A 27,602-nucleotide genomic window follows, 5' to 3' on the forward strand; every position below is an offset into this window, starting at 1 on the left:
TACGTTTTTTTGCTAGTATCAAAAACAAAGATGGCTTTAAAGAGAAAATATCAGTGACATAAATGATAAAATGAAATAGGACATTTGCTCGAAATGGCCCCTGTTGCTAAATATATTGCCATAATATATAATGTATTTAATATAAAATTGTGCCTAGAGGTCGCGGCGGAGTTGTACGGTTACGAAAAGTAATACACATGCAAGAAGGTCCAAATACACCTTTGAGTGCATTCAATTGGTTTGTATTGTTTGGTACCGAGAGTGGGTCAAACAATTATTGTGTCATCAACAGCACAAGAGTTCAATTTAGGCGTACGATTTTATGCAACGCGAATATTGGGGTGAAGCAACCGTAATTTCGTAAAAATTAAATTTCAGTTATAGAAACGTGAGAATTATTTTAGGCTGAATTATGTAACAGTTATTACAATTCCCTTTCTAATTCAAGGAACGGGAACCTTTCAAAACTCGCTGAGATTATAATTAGATTGCGGAGGATAAATATCCTACTTAGAACTATTATCTAACTAAACAAAACTCCGCACGGGTAGACAGATACTTTGTTTGAATAATTCCTTTTTAGTTTTTTTAATTTTACCCCTATCTTTATACGCTGGGTTGAGGTAAAAGCATTAGCTTTTATATGAATATATGTATATATATTTTTTATATGATTAAAAAAAATATATCTTATTCCTTAAATTACGTTTCTACGTAATCGACTCTGTAACAAACAAACCAATATCGCAAATCTGAAATCTCCATGTTTTTAACGTTGGTTATATAAAGTGGTGTATAAGGTGTAAAGTTTACAAAACGATGAGCAATATTCGGAAAACTAAAATTATATATTTTAAAAGTATAATTTCTTTTTAAATTGTGTCATCTTTTGATACTTCTTAGAATACAGGGCGACCCTGTTTTAATTTAACATTGTAAGTTGTTTTATTTAGCAACAACTTTAAACAAGATATTAATAATGTTTGAGTTCGGTAAAAAATATTGGTGTGTTTTCAACAACATTTAAATTTCAATTTACGTTTGTTTACAAATTAACAGCTATTTTCATTTTGATATTTGCATAATGTATGCATACATATTATACAGTAAAGTAAAAATATTATTCCTCTTTGACAAGTATGGGTACGTAGCGTAATTTGGTACGTAAAAAAAGTACAAGAATTGTTGATGTAGTCTTTGTTTGATTAGTAATTGAATAGATTTTGGTTTTGTTGTATTAACATTTTATCGGTTCTAACACCATTGCGTGTTTGAACGCAGTTTGCTTTGAATTATTTTTTTATTGTGTCGGGGTTAAACTACTCGTTTATAATTACGTTATAATAAATGGTAATTTTAATGTATGTGGAGTTTGATTAAATAGATATAAAATCACCGATAATTAATTTATCGTATTGTTATGCTCTTATTATTCATTACGAACAATTAACACCTTGTTCATATATTATATATATTTTTACGTTATCGTCCTCTTCATGCTGCAAGGCGTTAATGTTTACATCGTAACTAACAGCAGCTAACTCCTCTTTTTTTTACAAATCCATATCTGATCTTGATGGTGGTGTTTTTCGCTGACTGATTTAATTAATATTAACGCAGGTGACAGAATGTCTCGCAATAAAGACAAGCATGAGGGCGCTAGCGCGCGTACCTACCACATTATGTCCGAGGCGGAGCGGGCATCAGGCAGACGCGGTAGCTGGACAACGCTTGAGGTAAGATAAGTAAGATGGAGCAGGTCTTAGAAAATATTTACCACTGTATTAGAAATGTGTACTAGGGATGCATCCGATACCGATACCGATATATCGGCGATATTTTCATTGCCGATTCACAGATACATTTCAAATTTCACTCTTAGCGCATTTAGTTGGCTTTTAACTGCTATCGCGAGTAGTATTTTTTCGATACCAAATTTAATAAAATACAGAATTACAACAATGTTATCATTGTTAATTTTAATTATTAACAGTTATTTATTTTATGTTAATTTAATTTTTACTCTTAATTTTTAATTTTAGTAACAAAACCTTTCAAATTATTCAAAGTTTGTCACTATTTTTTGTATATATGTATATTTTTTTTAATAAAAATTATAAACTTTTACTTAACTAGATATATTTTACCTTAATTTAATTTTAATTCAATAAGCGTTAGTATCGGTGTCGGTATCGGTATCGACTATATTCCTATAAGTGTATCGGCATCGGTATCGTATCGGCAAAAAAGCGTATCGATGCATCCCTAATGCGTACACAATTATGTGTACCGACGATTATTGGCAGGATGTATTTTGGTTGAGTTGGTTGATGTTCCTCAGACTTCGAGACCATAGTGTCATAGTGTCTTTGGAGTAATAGAATACCAATGTCGCATAGAAGAGTTAAGACGGTTCATGACCCCAGGCTATGGTTACACTACATAATTGCTTTACGCTTGAAAAGTCAGCAAATTACATGAACATAGAACCGTCTGTGTCTGTTTCGCCGATCAGTTTTATCTTTAGACACGAAGTCAAGTTAAATAACATTTCGAACAGGCAATTTGTGAAATCACGTAATCTCTAGTAGCTGCATTTTTGGGTTGGTCAAGTTTGATTTTAACACTCACCAGTATTCCAATCCGAAACCATTACTATTTCCATCCAAATAAGTTTAGCAATATCAATCATGACTTCAGATTTTTGTTAGTATTTACGGATATCAGAGTGAGTCGGAATGAACACACACAAAATAAAAGAATAAAATTTATTTTGTGAATTTTCTTACGGACAGGTAAAATTTTATCGAACTTTTGTTTGTGTCTTGAAGGAATGAAAGACTTGAGACCCAAAAACCAGTTTAATGAGACCGGTTTGTAGGTTGAACAGTTAAAATGTTGGGTCGTAAGGGTGTTTGTTTATATACTAGCGACCCCTCTTAGATTTTAACTGGTATCGCACTTACATATGAAACAATTTGTACCTGAATAACTGTAATATAAAAAAACAAAGCTACGGAAAAACGGTCTCAAAATGCTTCGGGTTAAAACTTAAACAGTATCCAATAAATAAAAATAAAAAGATTTTCTTTTAAGATTTATAGTTTAACTGTTTAGGATCATTTTGTTTAAGAAAACATATAATTTTTAATAATTCCACTAACAAATTTCTTCATTATTTAAATTTGTGATGGTTCAATACGTTTTCAACCTGAGAGTGTGTGCTTATGTTTTGATTTAAGCTTTAGATACATCGTTGTTCATTCCTCTTGCTTAATAAATTCTATAAATAATATGATACAGAGAAATATCGGTCAACGAAATTCTTTAAATACAACCACCTGTCTGATCTCTATAAAAAAGTAATGCTATTTTTCGTCCTTTATAAATAAACATTAGAATTTCCGTTTACATGTTCAATTAATAACTTTTTTAAATTCAAATTTTGTATTTAAAACAAATGGTCTATCGTTCTTCATTTTTTCATCGTGATCATTATAATAAATTTTGTTTATTTTATCGCTCAAAAATGTAGGAAATAGAAAATCACCTTTATAGAAACCAGTACAACCAGGTAATGGTACGCCATATACCTACTTAAATTGTTTTATTTCAAATTCAAAAATCTTGTAGGATATAAATTGTTTTCTATATAATGTTCCATATGTGAGGTTTCCAGCATTTGATTTTGATTATATTATTTTTGTGTTTTAGCTTAATATACAATTTCATTTACAAATACTCCAGAAAAATATGTGACGTAAATTCTGCATCACCTAAACTGGATTAATTCTGTTTGAGAAAACAGTTGGAAGTGGATAGCAAATCTTTGCTCTGTCCTAGCTTTAAATTGTTCTAGTTACGTGTAAACAAAACCTACTGTACTCATAAAACTGGAACAATTGCGATTCATAATAGATATGGAATGTATTTACATGTTTGATTCGAGATAGGAAATCGAAATTCTAACTTTCTGGGCAAATGTTAATTTAGAGATAAAATCTTTCTGTTATTCATATGGGATAGGTTAACATCACGGGAGTGGTGAAAGATAGACACCCCAAGCATGCCTGATTGAATAATCATACTTAATAGAATCTGTATATGTGCGACATAAAAACTGGTCCTTGACCACTGGTAGTACATAATTCGACAAAAACCTGCTAGCTATGTATTCCGTGGTTTTATTGGACAATATTTCGAATGATTCTACCAGCAAAGGTAAACTAACAAGCATTCCCATGATTTTTCAGATAACAGGAGGTGTCCGCGCTCTAGCGCCCCAACTTTTTCAACTGTCGCACCTCACAGCGTTGTACCTTAACGACAACTCGTTACAACGGATTCCGCCTGATATCAACCAACTGGTCAACCTGCACACACTCGATATGTCCAGCAATAAACTGAGGACACTGCCCGCTGAGTTAGGAGACCTCATACAGCTCAGGTAAAACTCTTGGAACTAAGGGTATTTCAATTTTATTAAGGCCTAATCTCTGTTGCGTTTGTACAACTACGGAGGAGATAATTTGTGTAGAGACGAGGGCAATGTTTTACTTAACTCGCTGAAAGCAGGCGCTGAACAGACAGTTTTCATGCTCATCTAAGGCAAGGGAATTCGCGGTGGCTGATTTCTTAACATTTCTGTTTTTTTTTTACAAATCGTAGGATCAAATAGTATGTTAGTTGTTAGTGATTGATGACTCGTATTTGATTAAATTCATCTATATCTATATATCTTTTCACAAAGAAATTTTTTGAGCAATACGTTGTTAAAGAATTATAATTTTTATGATTCTGTACTTATGTTTCCTATTGAATTAGGTTTTAGCAAGAAAATGTACACAACCATTGTTCTCTCAAAATGCTTTTTCATTTTGTCTTAATGAACAATTGAGTTAAATACGGCCAATATATACGCAATTTGATAAGATTACGTACTTTAAGTAGGTACATATTGTTATATATTTACCGACTCGTTCAATTAAAGAATTAAATATGAGTAACTATTTGAGTGTTGATTGGGATAATAAATAAGATCCATCTGTCATCGCCTTTATCTAAAAAATAATACAAAAACATTAAGATCTTTAAGAAGTAGTAGTCAATTTTATTTTTTTTATATAGAAACACAATTATCTTGGATTGATATTTAACTGTTTAAATCATCTCGTTTGTTACAATAACAACAATTTTTTTTGTATAGTTAAGAATGCAGCGACCGCGACGTCCCTGAACAAAAACATCGTACTTATTACAAATTACTTGTTAAAAATAAAATGACTAAAAAGTAACGCTTTGAACCATACATGTTATAAATCTGAGTTAAAAAACAAGTTGTATAGGCTCACAGTTTACAAAACCGTTACTCTCGGTGCCATTGACACTACGTGTCGTCACTATTATTACGTCATGACTTTAGAGGATTCGTTAACGAACGGATTAGGGAAAGATTAAATCGATTGTCAGTTATGTTACGTGATTCCATGTACATATATGGTATATGTACATGCAATTATTAATATTTTATTTTTTCGTTCATTTTTGTTTCCCACGGTTTTAACCCTACCGTTATGATATTAATTTGATTCAAGTGACGGCAAAGGCTAAATTTAAAATTCGTATTTTATTGTACTATTAAAAAAAAAATTAAGTTCCATATTAATAGGCTGGATAGTGATTGAAGGTCTTGCTTAAATGACGTAGCGTTCTGGCCTTAAATTTTAATGATATCTTAGGGGTTAATTGTTTTACGTAGTTTAAGACATAAAAAAGTATATTAAATTGCTTGGTAAAAAAAATATTTTAATTAATTATTCGCTTGGCTATTAGTTATGGTAATGTACAGCAAAGGTTGTGGACCTGAAAGTGTTACAATTTCCGAAAAACAATTTATAATATAATGAGAAATGGCTTGCAAAATTTGTACACATACAAAATGGTAGATTTTTTTTCTAACGTAATCACTATTTTGAGGGCGATAGCGATGGCCACAGTGATGTGGGATTTAAAAAATGTCGGATTTTTTTTATAGCAACATTTTCATACAAAGATAGCATCGATGTACCTATCCTATATATATATGTATATTCAAATCAGTTTTTAGATTAAGCAACTATTTTAGCCTTCTAGCTTACTCGTTAACTAACTATTCCTTTTCAAGTTATAAAAGCGAATAGTTATTATAAATAATAATTATAATTTTACCCAGACCAAGTTTCAATGCGTTAACTAGTATCAATAGATTTTGAAATTATCCATAACAATGATAGAAGTAATTTCTCTTGCATTTATAATTAATTCATCGAGTAAATGGCGGAACTTCTTCACCTTGGCGGAAACTAATTTGCTTTAAGATTCTATTCATAGATTTTTACAGTATTTAAAAGAAATGCTTGTGAAGTTTCAAACTAATTGTGATAATGAAAGATTGGCGAGTTTGGTATTGTTTTGCGGTAATCGGTGATAAACATTATTGGTAGATAAGCTATTATAAATAATGCATAGAAAATTAGCACTTGGGGTTAGAGTAAGATTCAGAGTCGCAAGACACAATAAATGTATTGGATTTTGACACACGGCTATGACTATTGTTTGACGTTTTCATCATTAACTGTAGACATGCAAATAGGAAAAGAACTGATTGTGAATTTATATACAATAAAGTCAGATGATGCCTACTCTTCTATTCTTACTGTGGTTATAATGATCAGTTAAACCGTTAGTTAGTGGTTCGTCTTCTTAAGTTCTAATGTCAATTTCAATCGTGTATATACTTTTTCTAAAATACTTCATAAGTGTTTGATAGTCCTCATTTTAAAATGTGTGATATGTAATGTTTGATAACGTAAATAAAATAAAAATACCCTCAAAACTTAAAGAATAAATTAATTATATCATCTTAAGCCACACTCGATTAACCAGTTTCTAACGTGAATTCGGTGTTTAAATGTACCTTGATTTGATATTTAGCAACACTTTAGGTTGATTTTCGCATGCAAAATATGATTATCGTGATAATAGATAAAACAGCTGAATGCCTTGAGAATTATTCGTTTATATACAAAACAAACTAGTCGGTGTCAACGAACTCTCATTTGCGATATCAGCGGATTTGTAAATATTATTGTTCGTTAAAATATTGTATTTTCCTGTGCGCGCGCATCTTTGAATTTATATTAGTATTTTTTTTAATTTTTAGTCCTAGCCTTTGTTATAGCATTTTATCAGCTCATCTTTAAATATAGTAGTTTTTATTGGGTAGCAAATTTCTTATTTTTAATAAATTTATTGCAATTAAAACTATTTTTAGTTAACGTTGTATTCGTTTCCGTTAAAATAGTTTAAACCTACCTTGTAAACTATTAGGACAAAAAATTAAAAAATTCTAATATAAATTCCTATCCTTTAAAGTTGTTAAAATATGGATGGCAAGATACAATCCGTAAACATGTAATGAAAAGCTATCAATGTAAGCTTTTAATAATGCTTTATCTCTGTTTATTATTAGGATTTTCTTTAAACCAAAAGTCATTGACCTAATGTCGTAAAACCTTGCCTAAGACTTCATACACGATTATGTCAACTAAAGGACATTGATATGAGAATTTCAATTTATACAGAATACGTGATAATATGTAATTTATTTTTGTAGATAATTGTTAAAATGTTATTGTAAGTACATGACGTAATTCTGTAAACAAAATAATTATTTTGTATGATTTTTTAATTTTAAATAGATCGCATTTAATATAGAACGAGCTTTTTAAGGCACTTTCTGACGTTTTTCCGAACCGTTATGACTTAGTTGTCTCCAAGAAAAGAGCGTACCATTCCTCAAAGGTTGCAAGTGTCCATAGGCGGCGGCTAGCACTTTATTCAGTGGCCCAAGCTCTGCCTCAAGTTTTATTAAAGAAAAAAAAACAAACTAAGTGTTGAGTGAAAACTTGAGTCCAAGAGTCCCTTTCGGGCAAGCTGACTCTTTACGTGCTATTACAAGTTAACGATCCCGATCTCTGAGTTTTCGTAGTTTGATTCAAGTTTGCAACATCAGCGCAACGGGTTTTGAAATAAATTTATTGAACTATGGTTTGTCGTTAGATGACGTCATCATTTTTTGTTAGGCAGTGGTAATACCAGCTACAAACAATCATTAAAGTTAAATTTTGTAGAGACCAAACAAAATACAAGGAGATTGAAATAGTCAAAACAACCCAAATTGTTTTGATATAACAATTGTCTTCGGCAATTATATATATATTGCATATATACATATAAATAAATTTATCGATATCCGTTTGTCTGGCTAAAACTCGAGAATGGCTGGACCGATTTGGCTACTTAAGATCTTTAAATACGGGACGGGACTTCAGGGACATTTTAAACGGTGGGAAACATAAATAATAAAAATAAGCTGTCCCTAGCTTTAATGTTAGAAATAATAAATTGTTACTTGGTCATATATTTATAGATGCCTTTATAAATTTGTGTTGCATAGCTGTAGTATGAGGCTTGATCTCTGGTCTGATTTAAAAAAAAATGTGTTAGGTTCTGACACAAATATGTGTAGGTGATACCAATTTTACGCGGGTCATCTAGTTAATTTTATTTAATAATTCTTCTTGTCCGTTCTTCGGCCCTGATTTGAGAACTGACAGTAAATGTAAATTTAGAAGTATAGGTATATATGTGTCGATAATAAGTGTACGTTAAGTTACCTACATTAATAAATTATATTTTAATTTGATTTGAAGATGAAAAGTGTTAACGCCTTGATGCCACAGGCTTATCGTTAGGAACGACAGCGACTCATAGATAGCAATAAAACTAAAAATGATTACAAAAGTATGAAAGTATGATTGTTTACGAACCGTGTTAACGCCTAAGAGTTGACGGGTTAATTTTATTTGAACATAATAAATGGTAATACAAAGATAGCTTAAGATATGGAAGACTTCATTATACTGTCATTCATATTTCTTTGTTCTCTTATTGACAAAATTTTATACCAAGGACATCTTTTTTCATTTTTGTATGCATAAGGAATGAAAAATTAGTTTTTGTCAAAGAAATTTGTATACAATTTTATAACACCGCCGATATCGTGTTTCCCTCCAGACTGTTTCTTTAATATGTAATTGTATATTAACATTTGTTATCAACTTTTACTAATAATATATTTATTGTTCCAGAGAGTTACACCTGCACAATAACTACCTGAGAGTACTGCCGTACGATCTGGGCAAACTCTTTCACCTCCAACTCCTAGGTCTTCAGGGAAACCCGCTGAGTAAGGAGATGCTATCAATATACAACGATAATAATGGGACTGCCAAGCTGCTGACGTATCTACTGGATAACTTACAAGGTAGGCTTTTTAGCTCTATATTAACAGACCATATATGTGGATAAATATATGGATATTAACGTTATAACAAGTACAGGTTACACGGCCGGACAAGTAATGGTAGTTTGGGTACAATAAACTTGCTAATCTAGTACTATCGACTCGATAAACAATGATTTACGCTAGAATCCTATCTATAAATGTAATTAACAAAAGCTCCCTCTTGCGGTGTTGAAAGGAACTAGTACATTTGTATACACCAGTGAGATATTAATACACAGCGATTAGTGTAGATGTCGCTTTTCGCAAGTTAATTATTTTGTTTATTTTAAAATATCTGGAGTTTATTAATACTGTAGTTGATTCTAAATATTGAGAGGTATCAATTTTACTAACAATTTGCGTATGTGTGTTTCTGATTTGTGCCACCCATGGCGCTCAAATTTCAAAAATCATTACCATTTTATTATGTTAACTGTTTGATATTACGTAGGTGCGTGTTAAGGGCTAGCTATTCAAGAGTTAACAAAGGTTCAAAAACAGTGATTAAATTATAGCTTTTTAAATTAGTCTGCCGATTAATATTGTGTTGACACTGCGCATGTCTTCGCTCTATTTCAAAATCTTGTGAATCTCTTTTCAAAAAATGTATATAGATTAGATAGGTTTTTAAGTTTAGTTAATCTCAAATTCGTTCAGAAATTTACAAATATGTTGTATATATTCAAGTTAAACCAAACGAGTTCTATCAATTGAAATGTTTTCAAAACACTTATAATTTGGAAATAGAGAAAAATACTAAATCATAGAATATGAAAATTAAGTGTAGTAAATATTGAAAATATATAGCATTTCTCATTATAAGTAGGTAATCGAAAATACACACACGTTTGACCTAGAAAAGCTACTGTGCTACTCCACTGCCTACTTTGTTTGACCTCAGGCGATTCACTTTTTAATAACCAATTACAGGTTTAATGGGACCAACAGTAGCCACATTCATAAAAGAACCATTTAAACTTAATCGATGTGCGTACACGCTCAATGTGTCAATATAGTCGTGTTCTTTTTACCCCACTTTATTGGGAACAAAAATAGCCTGAAGATTTATCTAATATATAAAATTCTCGTGTCGCGGTGTTTGTGGTTAAACTCCTCCGAAACGGCTCGACCGATTCTCATGAAATTTTGTGTGCATATTGGGTATGTCTGAGATTCCGACAACATCTATTTTTCATCCCCCTAAATGTTAAGGGTAGTCCACCCCTAAATATTTTTATTTTTAGATATTTTTTTCTGTTTTTATTTTTTTATGATACAGCATTTAAAAATACATACAACCCCTAACTTTCACCCCTCTACGATCAACCCCTATTTTTTTATTATAAATGATATACATGGCAAAACGACGTTTGCCCGGTCAGCTAGTTTAAATATAGCGGTGTGAAGCAATAATTCGGGTTTTTAAAGAGAAATCATTAGGTGAAAAATGTTTTGTCCTGTTTTTAAGAGCCGTGTTGATCTAATAGCTTTAGAGTGCTGTCTGTCTAAGTGCGCATTTAATACTCGGTCGTACGGTGAAAACGTCATGAGGAAACCGGCAAGGCAAAGACCCAATAAGTCGATGGCGTTGTGTCAGGCACAGGCTGATTAACTACTTGCCTATTAAAAAATAAATATCGAAACAAATACAGAAATCTGGGGCCCCCAGACCTAAATCATGTTAACTTATTACTATTATAGCATAATCATATTAGTTGTAGCATAATTTGTGTCGTAATTATACTTATACTCTTTACACTTATTTTTTTTAAATCGACAACAATTTATACGATTTTTACAAAACAGCAGCTGATACCACAAATTAAAAAGTATTGGAATAATAGTAACCTTTTTTAATATGGCGTAAAACACGAACATTCTGTACACCTTTCGATTATTTCTTTTAATGGCCTCTAGCGTTGATACAAACAGTGGCCAAATACCATAGACTTATAGAGTATAAAGAATTTAAAATTTTAGTACCGCAAGTCACGATGACATCACATTATCTGTGCCGCGATTGAGACGTCGCGAGATTTGAGACGCGCGCGGTCAATTAGACGCGTTTTATTTATGTAGCACTGGTAGTGTTAGATATGCTGATTTTATTCGTAAAGGTTACTAGAGTCTGGATAATGAAAGAAGATAATTGAATTATTTAAACACTTTCGGATGGCAACTCAGAATGTCATTGAATCTCTTAGGTTAGTATGATTTATTGTCTTGATACTTCATGCAATTACTCATTTTTATTTCTATTATATATTTTTTCCAAATAGTTAACAGGTATTATATCCTAAAGTTTGTTTTATTTGATAGAATATTTCGTTTTTTTCGCAGGATTTGATTATTCCGAATAAAGTTGTGTTTTATAATAATTATAGTTTCAGTTTTCCATGCAATGCTACTAATTTTAAGTATTAATAGTAAAAGACTAAATACGTACCTATAGTATTTAATTTCATAGAATAACAGTTACTATCAATGTAAAAAATAATACAATAAAATCAAGTATCAAGTAAGTTTAATCCACAAAATATATCATACTTTTAGGGATACCATACTAATTTTTTTTTGAATTTGCCGCGCTTTTTCGTTATCTTCTTTCATTAGCCAGACTAGTAATCTACGTAAATGCATTACTTTGTTGTTATTCTGTAATTCCTGTAACAGTTTATGGGCTATGGCTTCCGCGTCTGTGTTCAATGTATTTTTAAGTCATGTCAAGTCTACAAACTATTATAAACCGAACCTCTGAAATGCACGTAAATGTGTTCGATGACGTTCGTTTTGTTGAAAATATACGTTGTTTTGTTAGTTATGGCATGCAGCATTTGCATATTGCATTTTTGGGCATTTACTTGTAAGACTAAACTAGAGATGTTGTTTACCTAAATTTAGAATGAAAGGCGCGTTTAACGTACATATTTCCAGACTCGACATTTGATGTTTGAATTGGTTTAAGCTGAAATTCACCAAACGTAAAAACCTTTGTCTAATCTGGTACTTAATAAAATCAAATAAACGAGGTAAGATCGACTTGGAAGTTCTACATACAAATAGATGTTTTTGTACCCAATCTGAGGTTACCATGGCCGTCAAAGCAAGATTATGCATAGTATTGTCTTTGATTTACATAACTTTTACACATTTAAAGAAAAACGCTTTTTACCGGATTAAAGTTATGTATTATTATTATAAATTTACAACTATTTGACATAATTTTAAATTTATCCGACGTTTCGCGTGCTTTACAGCGTGCGTGGTCACGGTGACTGAAGACAAAAGATGTTGAATGTCAAAAGGTATCACAGCTGCAGAGAAAGTTGCCTTATCTGTATTTGTTTCCCCGGAGTTGGTATCGACTAAAAGATGGAGGGTTTTGGCAAAAATGGCTCACGGTGTCCTCTATTTTCGCGGATTGTTTTTCTTTTTGAGATTTTAATTTGGATATTATTGGATCCCAGGTGTTTGACAATTTTAGGCCGTCTTCTCTATTGAAATTGGGGTGTTTTTTGATTTCAATGGCTTCGCGTACCAATCTTGGGAAGAATCTTTTCTCTTTCGCAAGTACTTTTGGTTGGTCAAAGCGTATGTAGTGATTAGGCCTATCTAGTATGTGTTCACAGACTGCTGATTTTGTGTGTCGTCTATGTCTTATGTCTGCAATGTGTTCTTTGAGTCTGCTGGACATATTGCGTTTAGTTTGCCCTATGTAAGACAGGCCACAGTCGCAATCCAGTTTGTATATACCTGCATCTTGCAATGGGGTGTTACTTTTGATTGGTTTTAGGAATTGCTGAATCTTCTTGTGCGGCTTGAAAATTGTATGAATAGAAGCTCGTTTTAGGATCCGGCTAATTCTATCTGTAACTCCCTTTACATATGGCAAGTAGGCTGGCTGGCGTGGAACTGTTTGTGTCTTGTTTTTGTTTTTGTGATGTAGCCGGGGGATGCGCAGCTTGTTTCGGTGTAGCACCTGTTTGACATGCTGTAGTTCCTCCTCGAGGTGGGCATCATCACAAAGACGCTGGGCTCTCTGAAACAAACATTTACCGACAGAAAGCAGTTGTGAAGGGTGGTGGTGGGATTCACCATTGAGGTACCTATCTGTGTGGGTTGCCTTCCTGTGTATTGTGTGACCTAGTGTGCCATCTGCTTTGCGTATAATTAAAATGTCTAAAAAGGGCAGACAGTTGTTGTTTTCTTGTTCAACAGTAAATTTAATGTTCTTGTGTATTGAATTTAAATGTGCTAGAAATGCAGATATTTTGTCATTGGGGAGTACTACAAATGTGTCATCGACATATCTCTTGTACAGTCGAGGTTTAACCGGGGCATTGGCTAGAGCTCTCTCCTCAAAGTCCTCCATGAAGATGTCAGCGACTATAGGTGACACTGGAGAACCCATGGCTACTCCATCAACCTGCACATAGAACTCATCTTTCCACATTAAGTATCCTGATGTGAGACAGTGTTTTACAATATCTACATAATCTGGTGACATGTTCTGTTCCCTAAGTCTTTTTGCAATGATATCTAGGCAGTCATTTAGTGGTAAGTTTGTAAATAGTGACTCAATGTCAAAACTCACCATGGTTTCATTGTGGAGTAATTTTAGATCTCTCAATGTTTCCACAAAATGGTAAGAGTCCTTAACATGAGCACTAGTGTGCCCCCTGAGAGGGGATAATATTGACACTAAGTGTTTGGCTAATTTGTATGTGGGTGAGTCGATATGACTGACTATGGGTCTTAAAGGATTGTTGTGTTTGTGTATTTTTGGCAATCCATACATTTTTGGAGGTTTTACGCAGGCTGTTGTTAAAGATTTGACGTCTAATGACAGTGTTTCAGAATATTTAGTAAGGAGGCTAGATGTTTGTTTTATTACCTTGTTTGTGGGATCTTTATCGACTTTTTTGTAGGTATTGACATCGTTTAAGAGGAGAGCCATCTTGCTTTCGTATTCCGACGTATCCATAACAACGGTTGCATTCCCTTTGTCAGCTCGGAGTACTACCAAATCTTCGTTCGCCTTTAGCTCCGCGAGAGCCTTTGTTTCAGCGAAGGTGAGGTTTCTTTTTGGCGGTTTGCTTGCTCGCAGTATGCACGAGATATCTTGCCGTATGGTTTCAGCCTCATCCTTTGGTATCGTATTTTTGAATATACATTCCTCTACGTAACTAACAATTTCTTCGTGAGGGATTTTTCGCGGTGCCGTTGCAAAATTTAAGCCTTTGTTTAGTACCTCAATGGTTTGTTTATTCAAATTTTGTTTCGACAGATTGATGACAGTGACGTTTTGACTGCTATCGGGTGTGTCATTTAAAGTCGCGACGTTTGACAATTGTCTATTGATGTTCTGTGCTAGTTTTTCAAACTTTTTTATTTGTGTGACTTTGCAGTTATTGAATTTGTTGTGAGCCCGAGTGTTTAAGATGTTTATGCACTGCCTCCAATCTGTTTCCGATAATATCTCACGAAGTTCCTCCGTTTCATTTTGGATTTGAACGTTTAGTCGTTGATACTCTGTTCTATGTCCGGCGACAAGTTTAATTAACAATTTTCTATTTGCTGTTTCAAGAATACTGGCGCTCCCAACTATGTCCTTTCTTGGAGCCAATCGTACACAGTTGGGGATGATGTTGTGGTCTCTGCATCTTTTAAGAAAATTTATGGATGCTAGGAGACGAGATGCCTTTGTTTTCTTGAATTCCAGTCGTCTAATTTTGTTTGCATTTTCCAGTCCGTACTGTTGCACATAGTATTGTCTTTGATTTACATAACTTTTACACATTTAAAGAAAAACGCTTTTTACCGGATTAAAGTTATGTATTATTATTATAAATTTACAACTATTTGACATAATTTTAAATTTATCCGACGTTTCGCGTGCTTTACAGCGTGCGTGGTCACGGTGACTGAAGACAAAAGATGTTGAATGTCAAAAGGTATCACAGCTGCAGAGAAAGTTGCCTTATCTGTATTTGTTTCCCCGGAGTTGGTATCGACTAAAAGATGGAGGGTTTTGGCAAAAATGGCTCACGGTGTCCTCTATTTTCGCGCGTCGGATAAATTTAAAATTATGTCAAATAGTTGTAAATTTATAATAATAATACATAACTTTAATCCGGTAAAAAGCGTTTTTCTTTAAAAGATTATGCATGTTTGCTCATTGTTCCATACCGTAATAGAGTATAATTTGAATTGTAATCCCATTGCAATTCAAATTATACAAGTTGTTGAAAGTGCTTTATAGACTTAAAAGTAGGTACTATGCCAACACGGAACAATATTGCTGGAATCAAAGGTGTAACTAAATTTGAAGAAATATGAAATCATTGGCTCTTAAGCTACAACATCGTGTCCGATCGTTTAAATTCGCTTTCATATTGCCATTATTTTTATCTGCCTTTCAAACTTTTTATTTTATCAATTTGAGGTTGCGCTGAAGTTGGAAAGTGGTTGCTGAATTTCACTATTGTTTGTGTTGACTCACTTTTGTCCGAGATAATATTGTTAACAACGGGGAATAAAAAGTTAATTATTTCTTTTTGATTACATTCAGCTAAATTGGAAAGCCTACTCCGGTAGTTTCGTTTTATTGTTTTGTAGTTTTATTGTGTACTTCGTTCGTTTATTTTCTGAGCTGCAATGAACAAAAGTAATACTTTTTATTGAGTTGAATTGAAAAAAAGCTTAATAAATGCATTATATTCGTGTTGAATGACATAAAATTATGAAACTTAGCCTAAATAAAAGATTTATTGAAAATTTACTTCAAACAAAAGTATGAATTGTATAAGAAAATTAGCATTTTTTGGTAATGAAAATAATAATAATAATTTATTTTCTCCCATATAACATTTGCAACAAACAATAAGATTACAGTTGAGAAGGTATTGGGAGACTGGTTTCCAAACTAGGTAAGAACCTGTGATATGGATAAATAGGCTTCCATTCCACATCAAAGTCATATTGAGTGGTTACAAAAAGTACATATGGCCTAACAACAATTTAACGTTTTAAATAAGGAAAGAAAAACAAAACAGTCAACTAGTTAGAAGTTAGTAGAAGTAAAGTTGTATGTACGTGTGTGTGAGTAAGTGTTAGGAGGGTGTGTGTGGGTATGTGTCAGGCACACGCCTTAGAACCTATGTGAAAATTAATTTAATACATCTAACAGATTTTCCGTTTGATAGTAATGCGATATAATTGCTGTTAATTAAACAAAACAATATAGATATTGTGTTTATGACATTCCATTATATTTATATTTTATTAATTAATTTTTGACAGAGATAGAGAAACAGGGATAGTTTAAAGTATGTAGGTGTGTATTTGTTGGCTAGAGCAGCGTACATATACAGCCTCTACTTAAAATGGATCCAATGATATTACAATTGTCCCGTCCATCACAATACGTTTGGAAAGTGTGGGAAGTCTAGATAATTGATTGTATTACAAGTCCGTTACGCTCTCGGTGAAAACGTCCGTGAAAAATGTCTTAAGCATTTTATTTTTGTCACCGATATTGTAAAGCCATTGTTCTACGCAGTTTGTCACTTGCTCTGACAACGTGGAACGATTTAACGCGGCTTTCAATGGGTCTATCCTAGTTTAGCGGTTATTGTGTAGTCAGCTTTTGACTCGGTTATAAGTGCATGCGAATATGATAAATGTTGTTATGAAATATAGCCAATAGTTATCCGAAAGAAAACAGATGCGAAAAATTTTGCAGGTTTTTGTTGGTCATTTCCGATTGATGCCTGAAGGAACGTGAATGTAAGAAGTAAAAAATCAACGCTGCATCTTTCCTTCTAGTAACTAGCTTAAAAATTTGTTTTACCGAAACGATAAGAAAATAATATCACCTACCTGTTAGATCATTCCTTAAAGTTCTGGGGTTCAGCACTAAATAATAATAAATAAATCCATCCCGTTCTTTATTTAATGCACCTTATATCTGTATAATGTATATACATATTAATATTTAAAAGTTATTTTCTGTGACATAAAGAAAATAACACATGATAGATTTAACAATTGTTTACTTTGACGTAATTATCACAAAATGTTACGTCAAAGCCTCACTTACATAATGTATTTTACTAAAACTTATATTTTGTATAATGAACTTACCAGAAAGTGATAAAGACGACGAATAATTTCGCTATAAGTGGTCACAATATCGACTTTCATGTGCTTTATGCTATATTATTACTCCTTAAGTGGTGAATTAGTATTTTAATAATAATTATTATAAATATTTTAAGTAATCATTACATGTGAGCCTCTAGTTTGAAACTACATAGAAGTATTTTGATAAAAATGTATTATGGTACCTACTATATAAAATTACAAAAACTCTAACAAACCTAAACTTTTACCTCTACGTTCTTAAGGTAAAAGGGCTACAGTATCATTGCCCTAACTGCTATACACAGAATATTTATGATTATGTTTAATCCTAATAACGATATTCAAAACGTGTACATTATTACGTGTAAAAACTCGAAATTGATTTGAAACCTATAGGTTTATCGATCGGTATATTATCGAGTTTGATGCGCGCTGAATGACAATAAGTATCGAGTGAAAGTGTTTGCGAAAGCGAAGCCGGAAGGTGACGTCATGATTTGCGCAAGAGTTGCGAAACGCCTTGCGTTGAGCTTTGGATGAAAGCTTGGACGGAAAATTATATATTTTATTAACTTATTAATTCTCGTCTTTACCCATTATAATAACCCCAAATTGAATCTCATTGCACGGTTTCCTGTAAGATGAAAATGTTTTTGATCATATAAAAGTTATGCAATAATTACTGCATAAATATTTCCAACAATAGATGATATAATTTAACCTTTGTCACGAATACAAAAAACGTGTAAAGAAATAACAGATTATTATAATTATACTTGACGGATTCCTGCATCTAACAATTATTTTATCAATCTTGCTTGAACTGCAAGGGCATTACATTGAAATATAATAAGGCCTTTATACGGCTGTTGTAATTTTCTAGTAAATTTTCGCAACCTACGAGGCTAAGGTTACTGGTTTTCTAATGTAAATAAAGCTTTCACATATTCAAATTGATTTAACTAGCAAAACACCGAAATTATGTCAATTTACTTGGACCCGGGCAGTCCCTTGAGTAGATTTCTGGACTTCTAGACTGCATGTCGTACTATCTGAATGAAAGATTTATGTATTAGACAATGGGTTTAATAGGCACGCATTAAAACTTGTCATGCATGATCTCACGCATACATTAACGTTTAAATACCTTATTCAAATTTATTAGTCTTAATAAGTTCTGTACCTATTTGACGTAAAAAAACGTGACATAGATAATGAAGGAGACCAGTCATATTGCTTATTTATATATAAGCAATATGTCGATACTATCAATCGATATTTTTCATTTAAATCGAACTACAATTATGTGTTTTATAATTCATATTAATTTACTAAGGGATGATTTAAAATAGATCAAGAGGCCGTTTGGTTCTATTGTAACCTTAAGGGCGGTAAATGCAAGGTCGACACGACCTTGCCCCGACGGGACGTTGTCTGGAGGTCGCCAAATTCACCCTACGTCCCTCCAAACGTTATCCAATCCAATATCATAAAGTCAAACTGTCTTTCAATCGCCACTCCTTAAAAAACCTGTAAAAATTTATGTTACGACATTAGCACGGTACATAATTTTTGTAACATGTATATATATGTCACCGTAAAATTGTAAACACCGTTAGATTGTAATCTATCTCGCGAGATTATAAACTGTCGAAATATTGTGAACCTCAACGAACTGCTTACAATTTAAGGTATTATTATTCGGTAGTTATATGAAATTGTTGGGAAGTAAAATTAATCTGTAATTGACCAAAGAAGTTTGAATGACAACTAAGTTAGTGTAGTACAATCTACCGAATAATAATACGTTAAATTGTAAGCAGTAAGCTGAGGTTCACAATCTTTCGACAGTTTATAATCTCGCGAGATAGATTACAATCTAACGGTTTTTACAATTTTACGTTGACATATATACTTGTATATATGTTCTCTTAAAAGTGCATTTGTTTATTGGTCGTAGCAACTGTAACTTTGATATGAGACGAAGTTGTTAAATGTTATTTCATTTTGAAGGTGCCCTCCACAATTTTTATTATTGTCTGGAATTTTTTTGCTTGTCCACATTGTTTCAGTCGTACCTACTTTTCATTGCTTCAATTTCTTTAACGATGTTTGGATTGTCAAATGGAAACTTTTAAAAACCTTTCCCAAGTGTCTTTTCTTTTGAAAATGTTTCTTTTCATATACAAACAAAAAGGGTTTGGCAAGCGCAACCGCTACTTTAGGAATTTCCAAAGAAAAACATTAACTGTGTATTGATATTTGCACATTTAAAAAGTTTGTTAACTTCATTTTAAGCATAATTCTAGTAATACAACAATTAATCTTCTCTGTACATTGACCATTTTTACTGCCCTTACATCGTATTCGTATATTTTTAGTTAAATATAATACAAGAATTTAATTTTCCTGGGTACGTGACGAGGCGAGACGTAAGATTTTTCTGGTAACGAGCAATTCGTTTATTCGGACATCTTGCGTATGAAGGGCGGAACGTTCTGCAAAAATTTTGAAGGTCGCTTCATCTAAAAAAACGCAAATCCTCAAACAATACTTAGTTAACAAATTTACAAATTAGATATTTCATGCAAATAATCAAAGAAGTCGTATGCGTTAAATACTTTGTCAAACTCATGGTGGAGCTACTGTAGAAATCCTTCCCATAGAACATTCGGGAATAATCTTAGAATTTCTTAGCAGCCCGCGTCAGGCTACATATCACCACCTCAGTCAGGATCACCTAAATCTTGATAATACGTCATTTACAAATATAGCTACAATGAATTTTTTCCACATATTTTAAAATTAAAGAAAATTTAAACACAGACCGCAGCAGATCGTAAAATTTTATACCATCACGTAAAGTCTAGGTTGCAATGCCCTTAGAGGTAATTTGAGAGATGTTTATCATTATGATTCAGGTATGGCTACGCATAATCAAGCTTATCTAAATAACAGCTATTTTATTATCGCTCTTAAGCCTGCTATTTTGTGCTAAAGTACTGAAAGGGCGTAGTCAAATGGATACTATTGTTAAAGGTATATAGTTGCGTGGAGGTTTTCTTAATATTTTAATTGTAACCTGTTCCATATATTTTGTAAAGGTCTTGTTGGCCATATGGGTCTAGTCCAGAAGTTAGGCTCTATGGCAAACTAAGAAAAACTGTTAAAGTAGGCTATTCTGGGGTGGATAATAACCATCTACCCTATACATATACTACTTATAAGAGCACGCCCGAAATGAAATACACCGTATACTGTATTATTATTACATCACAGTACTTTAATTACAAACTATAAATGTAATCATAACATACATATTTATATATATAAAAAATTGCTGATCGTTTGTCTCGCTAAACCTCGACAAGCCATTGTTAGAATTGGCTTATTGGGAAAAAAATGTATAATATAATTCTGTGATCATAGATCATACAATGATAAGTACATTTATTAATATATCGAGTGTTTCATATTTAAATAGAATCAAGATTACTTAATTTAATTGCTTGTCCTGTAAAGTAATGAAAATTTGTAAATTTATCATATTCTGACCTATGGCCACATAATTATAATAAGACAAAAACACAAGCATACTAATATAATGTTTTGCTGTCGAATATATTCTAGATAGAAGATTGAATTGTAAATATCGTTAAAGTTTTTATTGGCTGTATGAGTAATTCATAGTATCTGTATGATTCGAGAATCGTTTATATTTACAATTAGATGATGTTTTTTATTTAAGACCTGTTTACTGGACGTCTGTCGTTTCCGCTAGTTTGTATTTAATGGGATAATAAGACCGAGGAAAAAAAACCTTTTATATCCGAAACTATGACATAACAAGACAGTTTTAAGTGGCATTTATAACAATGCATTCGTCTTTTAATTGTTCTAATCACTTTTCTAAACTACTACGATGGTAGATCTTTGCCATGACATACGCAGATATATCGCAATTCATTTCTTAAGTAAAATGTGCCCACAATTTTTCATAGTTTATTAGTATTTGCATAAATGGAAGTTACGTCCATCGTGGATCTGTTTGACATTGCACAGGACAATGTCGTTGGAATCCTTAAATTTATTGTCGAATAGAATACAAATGACTTTGCTAGTTGATAGGTCTTAATGTGATCTAAGAGGCTCGACACGATTTGTTTATTGCCTCGTAAAGTTGGCTCGTGCTGCGAACGAATAATTCGCTATTCAATGGAAAAAGTTGCTTAGATTAATTTTGCGATTTTTATATTTTAACAATGTACTAAAAAATGTATATACTTATAACCTAAAAAAAAATAATGGAGTTACAACTTTTTTAGTTCTGGGCCTCAGATTTCTGTATCTGTTTCATGATCATTTGTTAATCTAATAGGCAAGTAGGTGATCAGCCTTCTGTGCCTGACACACGCCGTCGACTTTTTGGGTCTAAGGCCGGTTTCCGCACGATGTTTTCCTTTACCGTTCGAGCGAATGTTAAATGCACACATAGAAAGAAAATCCATTGGTGCACAGCCGGGGATCGATCCTACGACCTCAGGGATGAGAGTCGCACGCTGATGCCTTAAGGCCAACACTGCTTGTTACTTACAACCTAACCTCTTATTAAAAAAAGCAGTCTTATTTTACTGTTGTAATTTACATTAGTCTGACACAGGTATTTTTCAAATAAAGAGTTCCCAAATCTTACATATTGTAATGCATTTTTATAATGAATAAACATTTTTTTGTAACTGTATTTATGCATTATATTAAATTATACCTAGGATATTGAAAATAAAGTGTTTATTAAAATGAAATAATGTTGTACATTTAAATGGCGTTTTTATGTTACCCAAAGTCATATCATATTCGCTTAAGTTCCACGAAGCCATAGTATTGAATATGTGTAAACTATTACGCAAGCTTACTTCTTAAAGCGTTTGTGAATAAGACCGAAAAGTTTTCAACTCTTTTTAAGTATTTCTAACATATTTTGCGTAACAGTAAGTAAAATAAAGGAACCGTAGCATAACGCTTAGTGAAAGTGTTGCCAATCAAATTCGCATTAGGCGTCATAAGCTCTGCTATATTAATGCATATAATAGTTTTATAATGTTTGGAAATTGGAGAGTTAATCGTGATACATGCATCATGTTTACAATTTTACTTATGTTATTTATTTCTGTCTTTAAATATTCTAATATATAGAATGTTTATACCTACTGGGAATATGTACGAATACCGTGGGATATATGGGATTTAGCTGGGGACATAGTAGCGGACTATCATTTGTTTTTTATACGTGCAAATAGAAAAAAAATAAGGAGGGCCTCGATGGCATTATTGCTTTTGAAGGATATCTTCCAGGCAACCTTTTAGTAAAAATAAAATTCAAAATTGACTGTGGATAGCGTAATCGGGTGGGTTAGGCCAGGATAAAGTGCAGGAGGTAATGGAGAAGTGACAAGTTTAAAGTATCCACAACCGACGAGCATGCATGGTGAATGTCATGAAAGTAGATAAAGCAAGAGAGGTATGTCAGGACCGTAGAAAGGGGATATCCATGGTCTCCGCGCATCCTGTCGGGAAACAGACGTGACGATAAAAATAAATAAAATATTAATTCTATATTACATAGTATACATTGTTGTATTGTATTTATATATAAGTACATATAGTATATGTCTGTTAATCACACATTATCGCAGCAAGTCTTGGCCTCTCAAACAATAGAACGGCAATTTAGTAAGTCTCGTTCGTTTGTCACTAAGATATAAATGGAAAATTTAATTTACATAGCGAGCGCAATACAATTATGTTCTGAAGGCTTGTATTTCATATGAACGTGGAAACGCCTTGCAAATCGGATATTTATAAAAACACCTATTATTTTTATCCTATTTGGATAATGACTGGCATGAAGTATGAGAATGAATTGTTTTTTACTAAATAAATTTCTCTTTATTTTAAAAAGCTTAAGACAGGTTCTTTTGGGTTCATTTGGCGTCCTAGTTAAGAGTTATTACTAAATACAACAACTTTGTTAGCGACAAAAACTTGAAGTCATTATTCAAATAGAGAGAATGAGTGGAAAGTAGGTCCCAATTTACGCAATGTGGGCGCAAAACACATTATACCTACCTCGGGTGTGAATAATATTTATTTTATTGTTTACTACCCAGGTGTGTTATGAAGAAAGTAGTCTTATATTTAAACGATAATTAAATTTCAGTTATTTGTATCGCATTGAAATGCTGTGATCATAAATTAAATTAATCGAAACCCACTGTTCTTAATTTTGTCAAAATAAAAAGAAACAGTTTACCTCACTGTATATGGTAATGTTTGTTACTAGCCCTTTTACTTTACTAGTAGTACGGTTTCCACAGTGTTTTAATATCCTGTACAGGATATTAACACACACTGTATAGCTACAGAAAATTAATATCCTCTTTGAGCGACACGAAACTGTACCTATTTGTCTGAAAAGATTTTTAATATATCAATGAACACGTTTTTATCAAAGATCTATCAACGAAATGTGAAAATAAACAGAACATAAAATAATTTTAAATATAATATACCCTAGACGTAATCTTACATAACTGAATAGACTGGTCCAAAATCAAAACAGAACCTTTACATAAACGTACGTTATGTAATTTATAAAGAGAAATCCACGTCCGGAGAAATGTAAAACCGAATTGACTCATTTGCGAGCCGCACATCCGGAACCGATACAATGGTGCCGAGTAAAAGCTGCTTGCGTAACACTTGTAACTGGTTGCGATCGTTTGATAAGTCACCTTACGCTAAACTTCATAGCTATGTTAGGGAGTTGGTTTATTCTGTGCGTTTTGGTCCTGGCTTGCTCCTAGGAATATTGTTCGCATAGCACTGTGCTTTACGGAGCTTCCTTAAAGATATATTTAGATTTATTATACAACTAGCAGACCGGCCAAGCGTTGCTGTGGCTAAGGTTTTTGTTATATTACATAGAAGTAAACTATTCAAGGGAAACTGTAGGAGACCTTATGTGAAACGATGGTACTTTTAACACAGCGCCATCTGTTAGAATTGTATCAAACAATAAACAAATATTTGCAATAAATTAAAATTGCGACTATAATTTGAGATTTAAACTATCCTATCTCTCAAGTTGGATCGAACTGCACATGGTGTGCAAATTTGATTGATATCGGTTCGGTAGTTTAGGAGTCCATTGAGGACAAACATTGTGACACGAGATTTATATATATTAAGATAATCTCAGTCCCATTTAAGTACCAGCTTTTACGGTTTATCAGTTTTATAAAAGCTATAAACGCTACGGTCAATAAAGGTAATCCTCGTTAAACCATTATACCCTCATAACCCATTTAGAGCGTTCCCGGAACCTCTTCGAAGATGAAACGCTTGCGCAATATATGATATTCGATACCCTTAACTTTCTCCGGACGTTACCGAATTCGTAATCAGGTTACGGTGAACGATTTCGCAATTTTATGACCCTATATTGATTCATTTTTTAATGAATACCTTCTGACTAAATTTGCAAGCAAATAGGATTTGTTTTAAATACAAAAGTATGTCTGTCGAGCATAAAGTAGTAAAATAATTCAGACGTTTGTCTAGCTTGTACACACGGGTATGAGGTTTTTTATTACGATGAGTAGCAGGTTGAGATATTTTTCTACCTGCGTCGCCCTGCATTTAAATAACATTTAAAAGGTTTGTCAATTAGCTTACATATGGTATTTGATGTTAGAATGCCCAACTTTTTGGGTATTTTTCATATCCATTTGGTAAAAATTTTAACGTGCTCGCACTGCTCGCTGAATAACCTAATTCAGCTGACGTTAATGAGATGTAGCCTGAATGATGAATGTAGAATTATAAAAATTATTAAGTTTTCCTTTTTTATTGCCTTTATATATATTTAACTTTTTACTGGTTTCAATAAGTAATTAACAAGATACATGAAAGCTTTTTGGTTTTAAAATAGAAATATGTAGATAAATAAAATAAATTTCATAGATACATTCTGCTTTTGTCTGCATCTACGTACTTTAAATTAAATATTTCAGAGCCCGTATAAAATTTTGGATTTATTAATATAATTACAAATAATTTAAAAATAAATTTTCCACTTAATAATATAACTTCAGTACTTTGAAATACAGCCTCTTTTATATCGCAAACAGGATTTCAGTATTAACATCTAAACATAAATTTTAAACTGGTCTACGAATATTTTATGGCGATCTCTTTCAGTTATATGATATGTAAGCGAGAGTGAGTAGGGAATTAATTTTGTTGGAACACGCGACGATCGTAAAGGTCGACGGTACGTATCGTTTTCTATTCGTTACATGATATGCAAACTTGGCATCGGTTGATATATCGGCTTTTATGGAAAGTTGTCTAATCCCGCAGACTATTTTTATTAAAAAAAAACCTTCGCTTTTCAAGGTTTATTCAAGCTGGCTGGTGTTATCTTTGGTTGATATTTTTGTAGTAATGATAAACTCTTTTTAAAATTAAGATTAATATGCACCCATGCAGATCCATGCCATGGCATGTTACCTTTCTTTATTATGTATGTATTTTTTAACGATTATAAATACAGTAAAATACGTTTATTATGACTCCGCCTATATTGACCAACCGATTATTATGACGTAATTACACTACGAAGTTCGGTTTTCATAAAAATTCTTTATAAAAAAGTCGGATATCATGACTTCCCTTAAAGCGACATTTCGCTTATTATGACGCTTATTATGATGTAATAACAATATTTAATAATAATTATATGTAGCTTTTGGCTGCGAATTTTGTTAGCAATCGGTCGCGTAATTTCATGATTGTATTGAAATGTTTCTATATAACCTTTTCCTGAATTTACCTACCTCTTTACCATTACCTATATAATCCTTCATAAAAGCCTGTTTGTATCGCCTACATCAACTGTCGAAAGCCTTTTAAACTTTTTATGCCTTTATAGATACTTCATGGTTAATTTAAGAAACAAATACATACATTACATGAATAATATTACGAAGCGCCCGTAGCTAGGCTTAATTGCATTTCAGTAATGTAGATGAGCAATGAATATGCGAATTTCTGATTCAGTTATAAATCGCATCACTCGCACTAATTACTTCGGCTACCGCAAGCGGCTAGCGGTCTTGTTTATTGCTATATTTGCATTTTTCAGTTTTGCATTTAGACATTGCGTTGTTAAATCTTAGTAAAAGCATGAAATATTTTTGGATAGGGCTAAAAAAGATTTAGTATTTGCAATAATTTCTTAGTAATTTTTGTATAAAATTTGTGTTGTGCGATGTTTAAATCACAACCGATATTGAATAGACGTTGTAATAATTTCATGTTTTCCATTAAGTATGTTAGTAGTTTTGTTTTTGTTGTTTGTTAGTTTTCATGGGTGAATTAGATACGAAAAGATCTGGTATATGTGTATGTTTGAATAATATTCCTTGTATATAACACGGTTTACATTTAAAAAAGCAATGGCGCTACAACTTTTGAAGGTCTGGGCCACAGGTGATCGTCTGTTTTTTTCTAATAGGCGATCAGCGGTGGTCATTGGTGATCAACCTTCTGTGCCTGAATCTATTAGGCCAACACTGCTGAGCAGTTTCAATAAAAACCTTAAACAAAAAATCGTATTTTTAGTTTGCAGTTAAAAGTTATGAGAGTCGTAAATTTGTTTTCTGAATATTCGTTCCGTTCCCCTAACATAATTGGTATCTCGTCTCTCTAGAACACTTGAAAAATGGGTCAGCCGTTTGCGTGTTTTACCGTACTTGGACGGTAAACCTTAACGCTGTAACCTGGGCTTTTAAATGTAAGAATTAATTCTAAATATTATATTTTTTTAGCGTTATTATTAAACGTGTCTATAAGAACACCCCATCCTGGTACAAAATATGGTATAATAATGTCTAATTTTCAATTATACAATTATTCATTTGGTTTTAATATTCGATAATAATGCTTCTTAGTAATATCTCTATAGTTTTATTTGTTGAATAGTTACGTATATTGTGAAAGTTTGTAG

At 32.5% G+C, this 27,602-nt stretch overlaps 1 protein-coding gene across 2 annotated transcripts in view; it reads left to right on the plus strand.

The window, feature by feature from the left end:
- Positions 1-27,602, plus strand: part of LOC125057968 (CCR4-NOT transcription complex subunit 6) — a 186,742-nt gene that overhangs the window by 2,528 nt on the left and 156,612 nt on the right. For both annotated transcript variants that reach the window (XM_047661943.1, XM_047661944.1), the window contains exons 2-4: positions 1,621-1,736; positions 4,254-4,447; positions 9,192-9,367. In XM_047661943.1, coding sequence (XP_047517899.1) covers positions 1,629-1,736; positions 4,254-4,447; positions 9,192-9,367 — 478 coding nt within the window. In that variant the 5' untranslated portion in view covers positions 1,621-1,628. The remainder of the gene's footprint in view (positions 1-1,620; positions 1,737-4,253; positions 4,448-9,191; positions 9,368-27,602) is intronic.

Source organism: Pieris napi, chromosome 17 (assembly GCF_905475465.1).
Source record: "Pieris napi chromosome 17, ilPieNapi1.2, whole genome shotgun sequence".
Taxonomy (NCBI): domain Eukaryota; kingdom Metazoa; phylum Arthropoda; class Insecta; order Lepidoptera; family Pieridae; genus Pieris; species Pieris napi.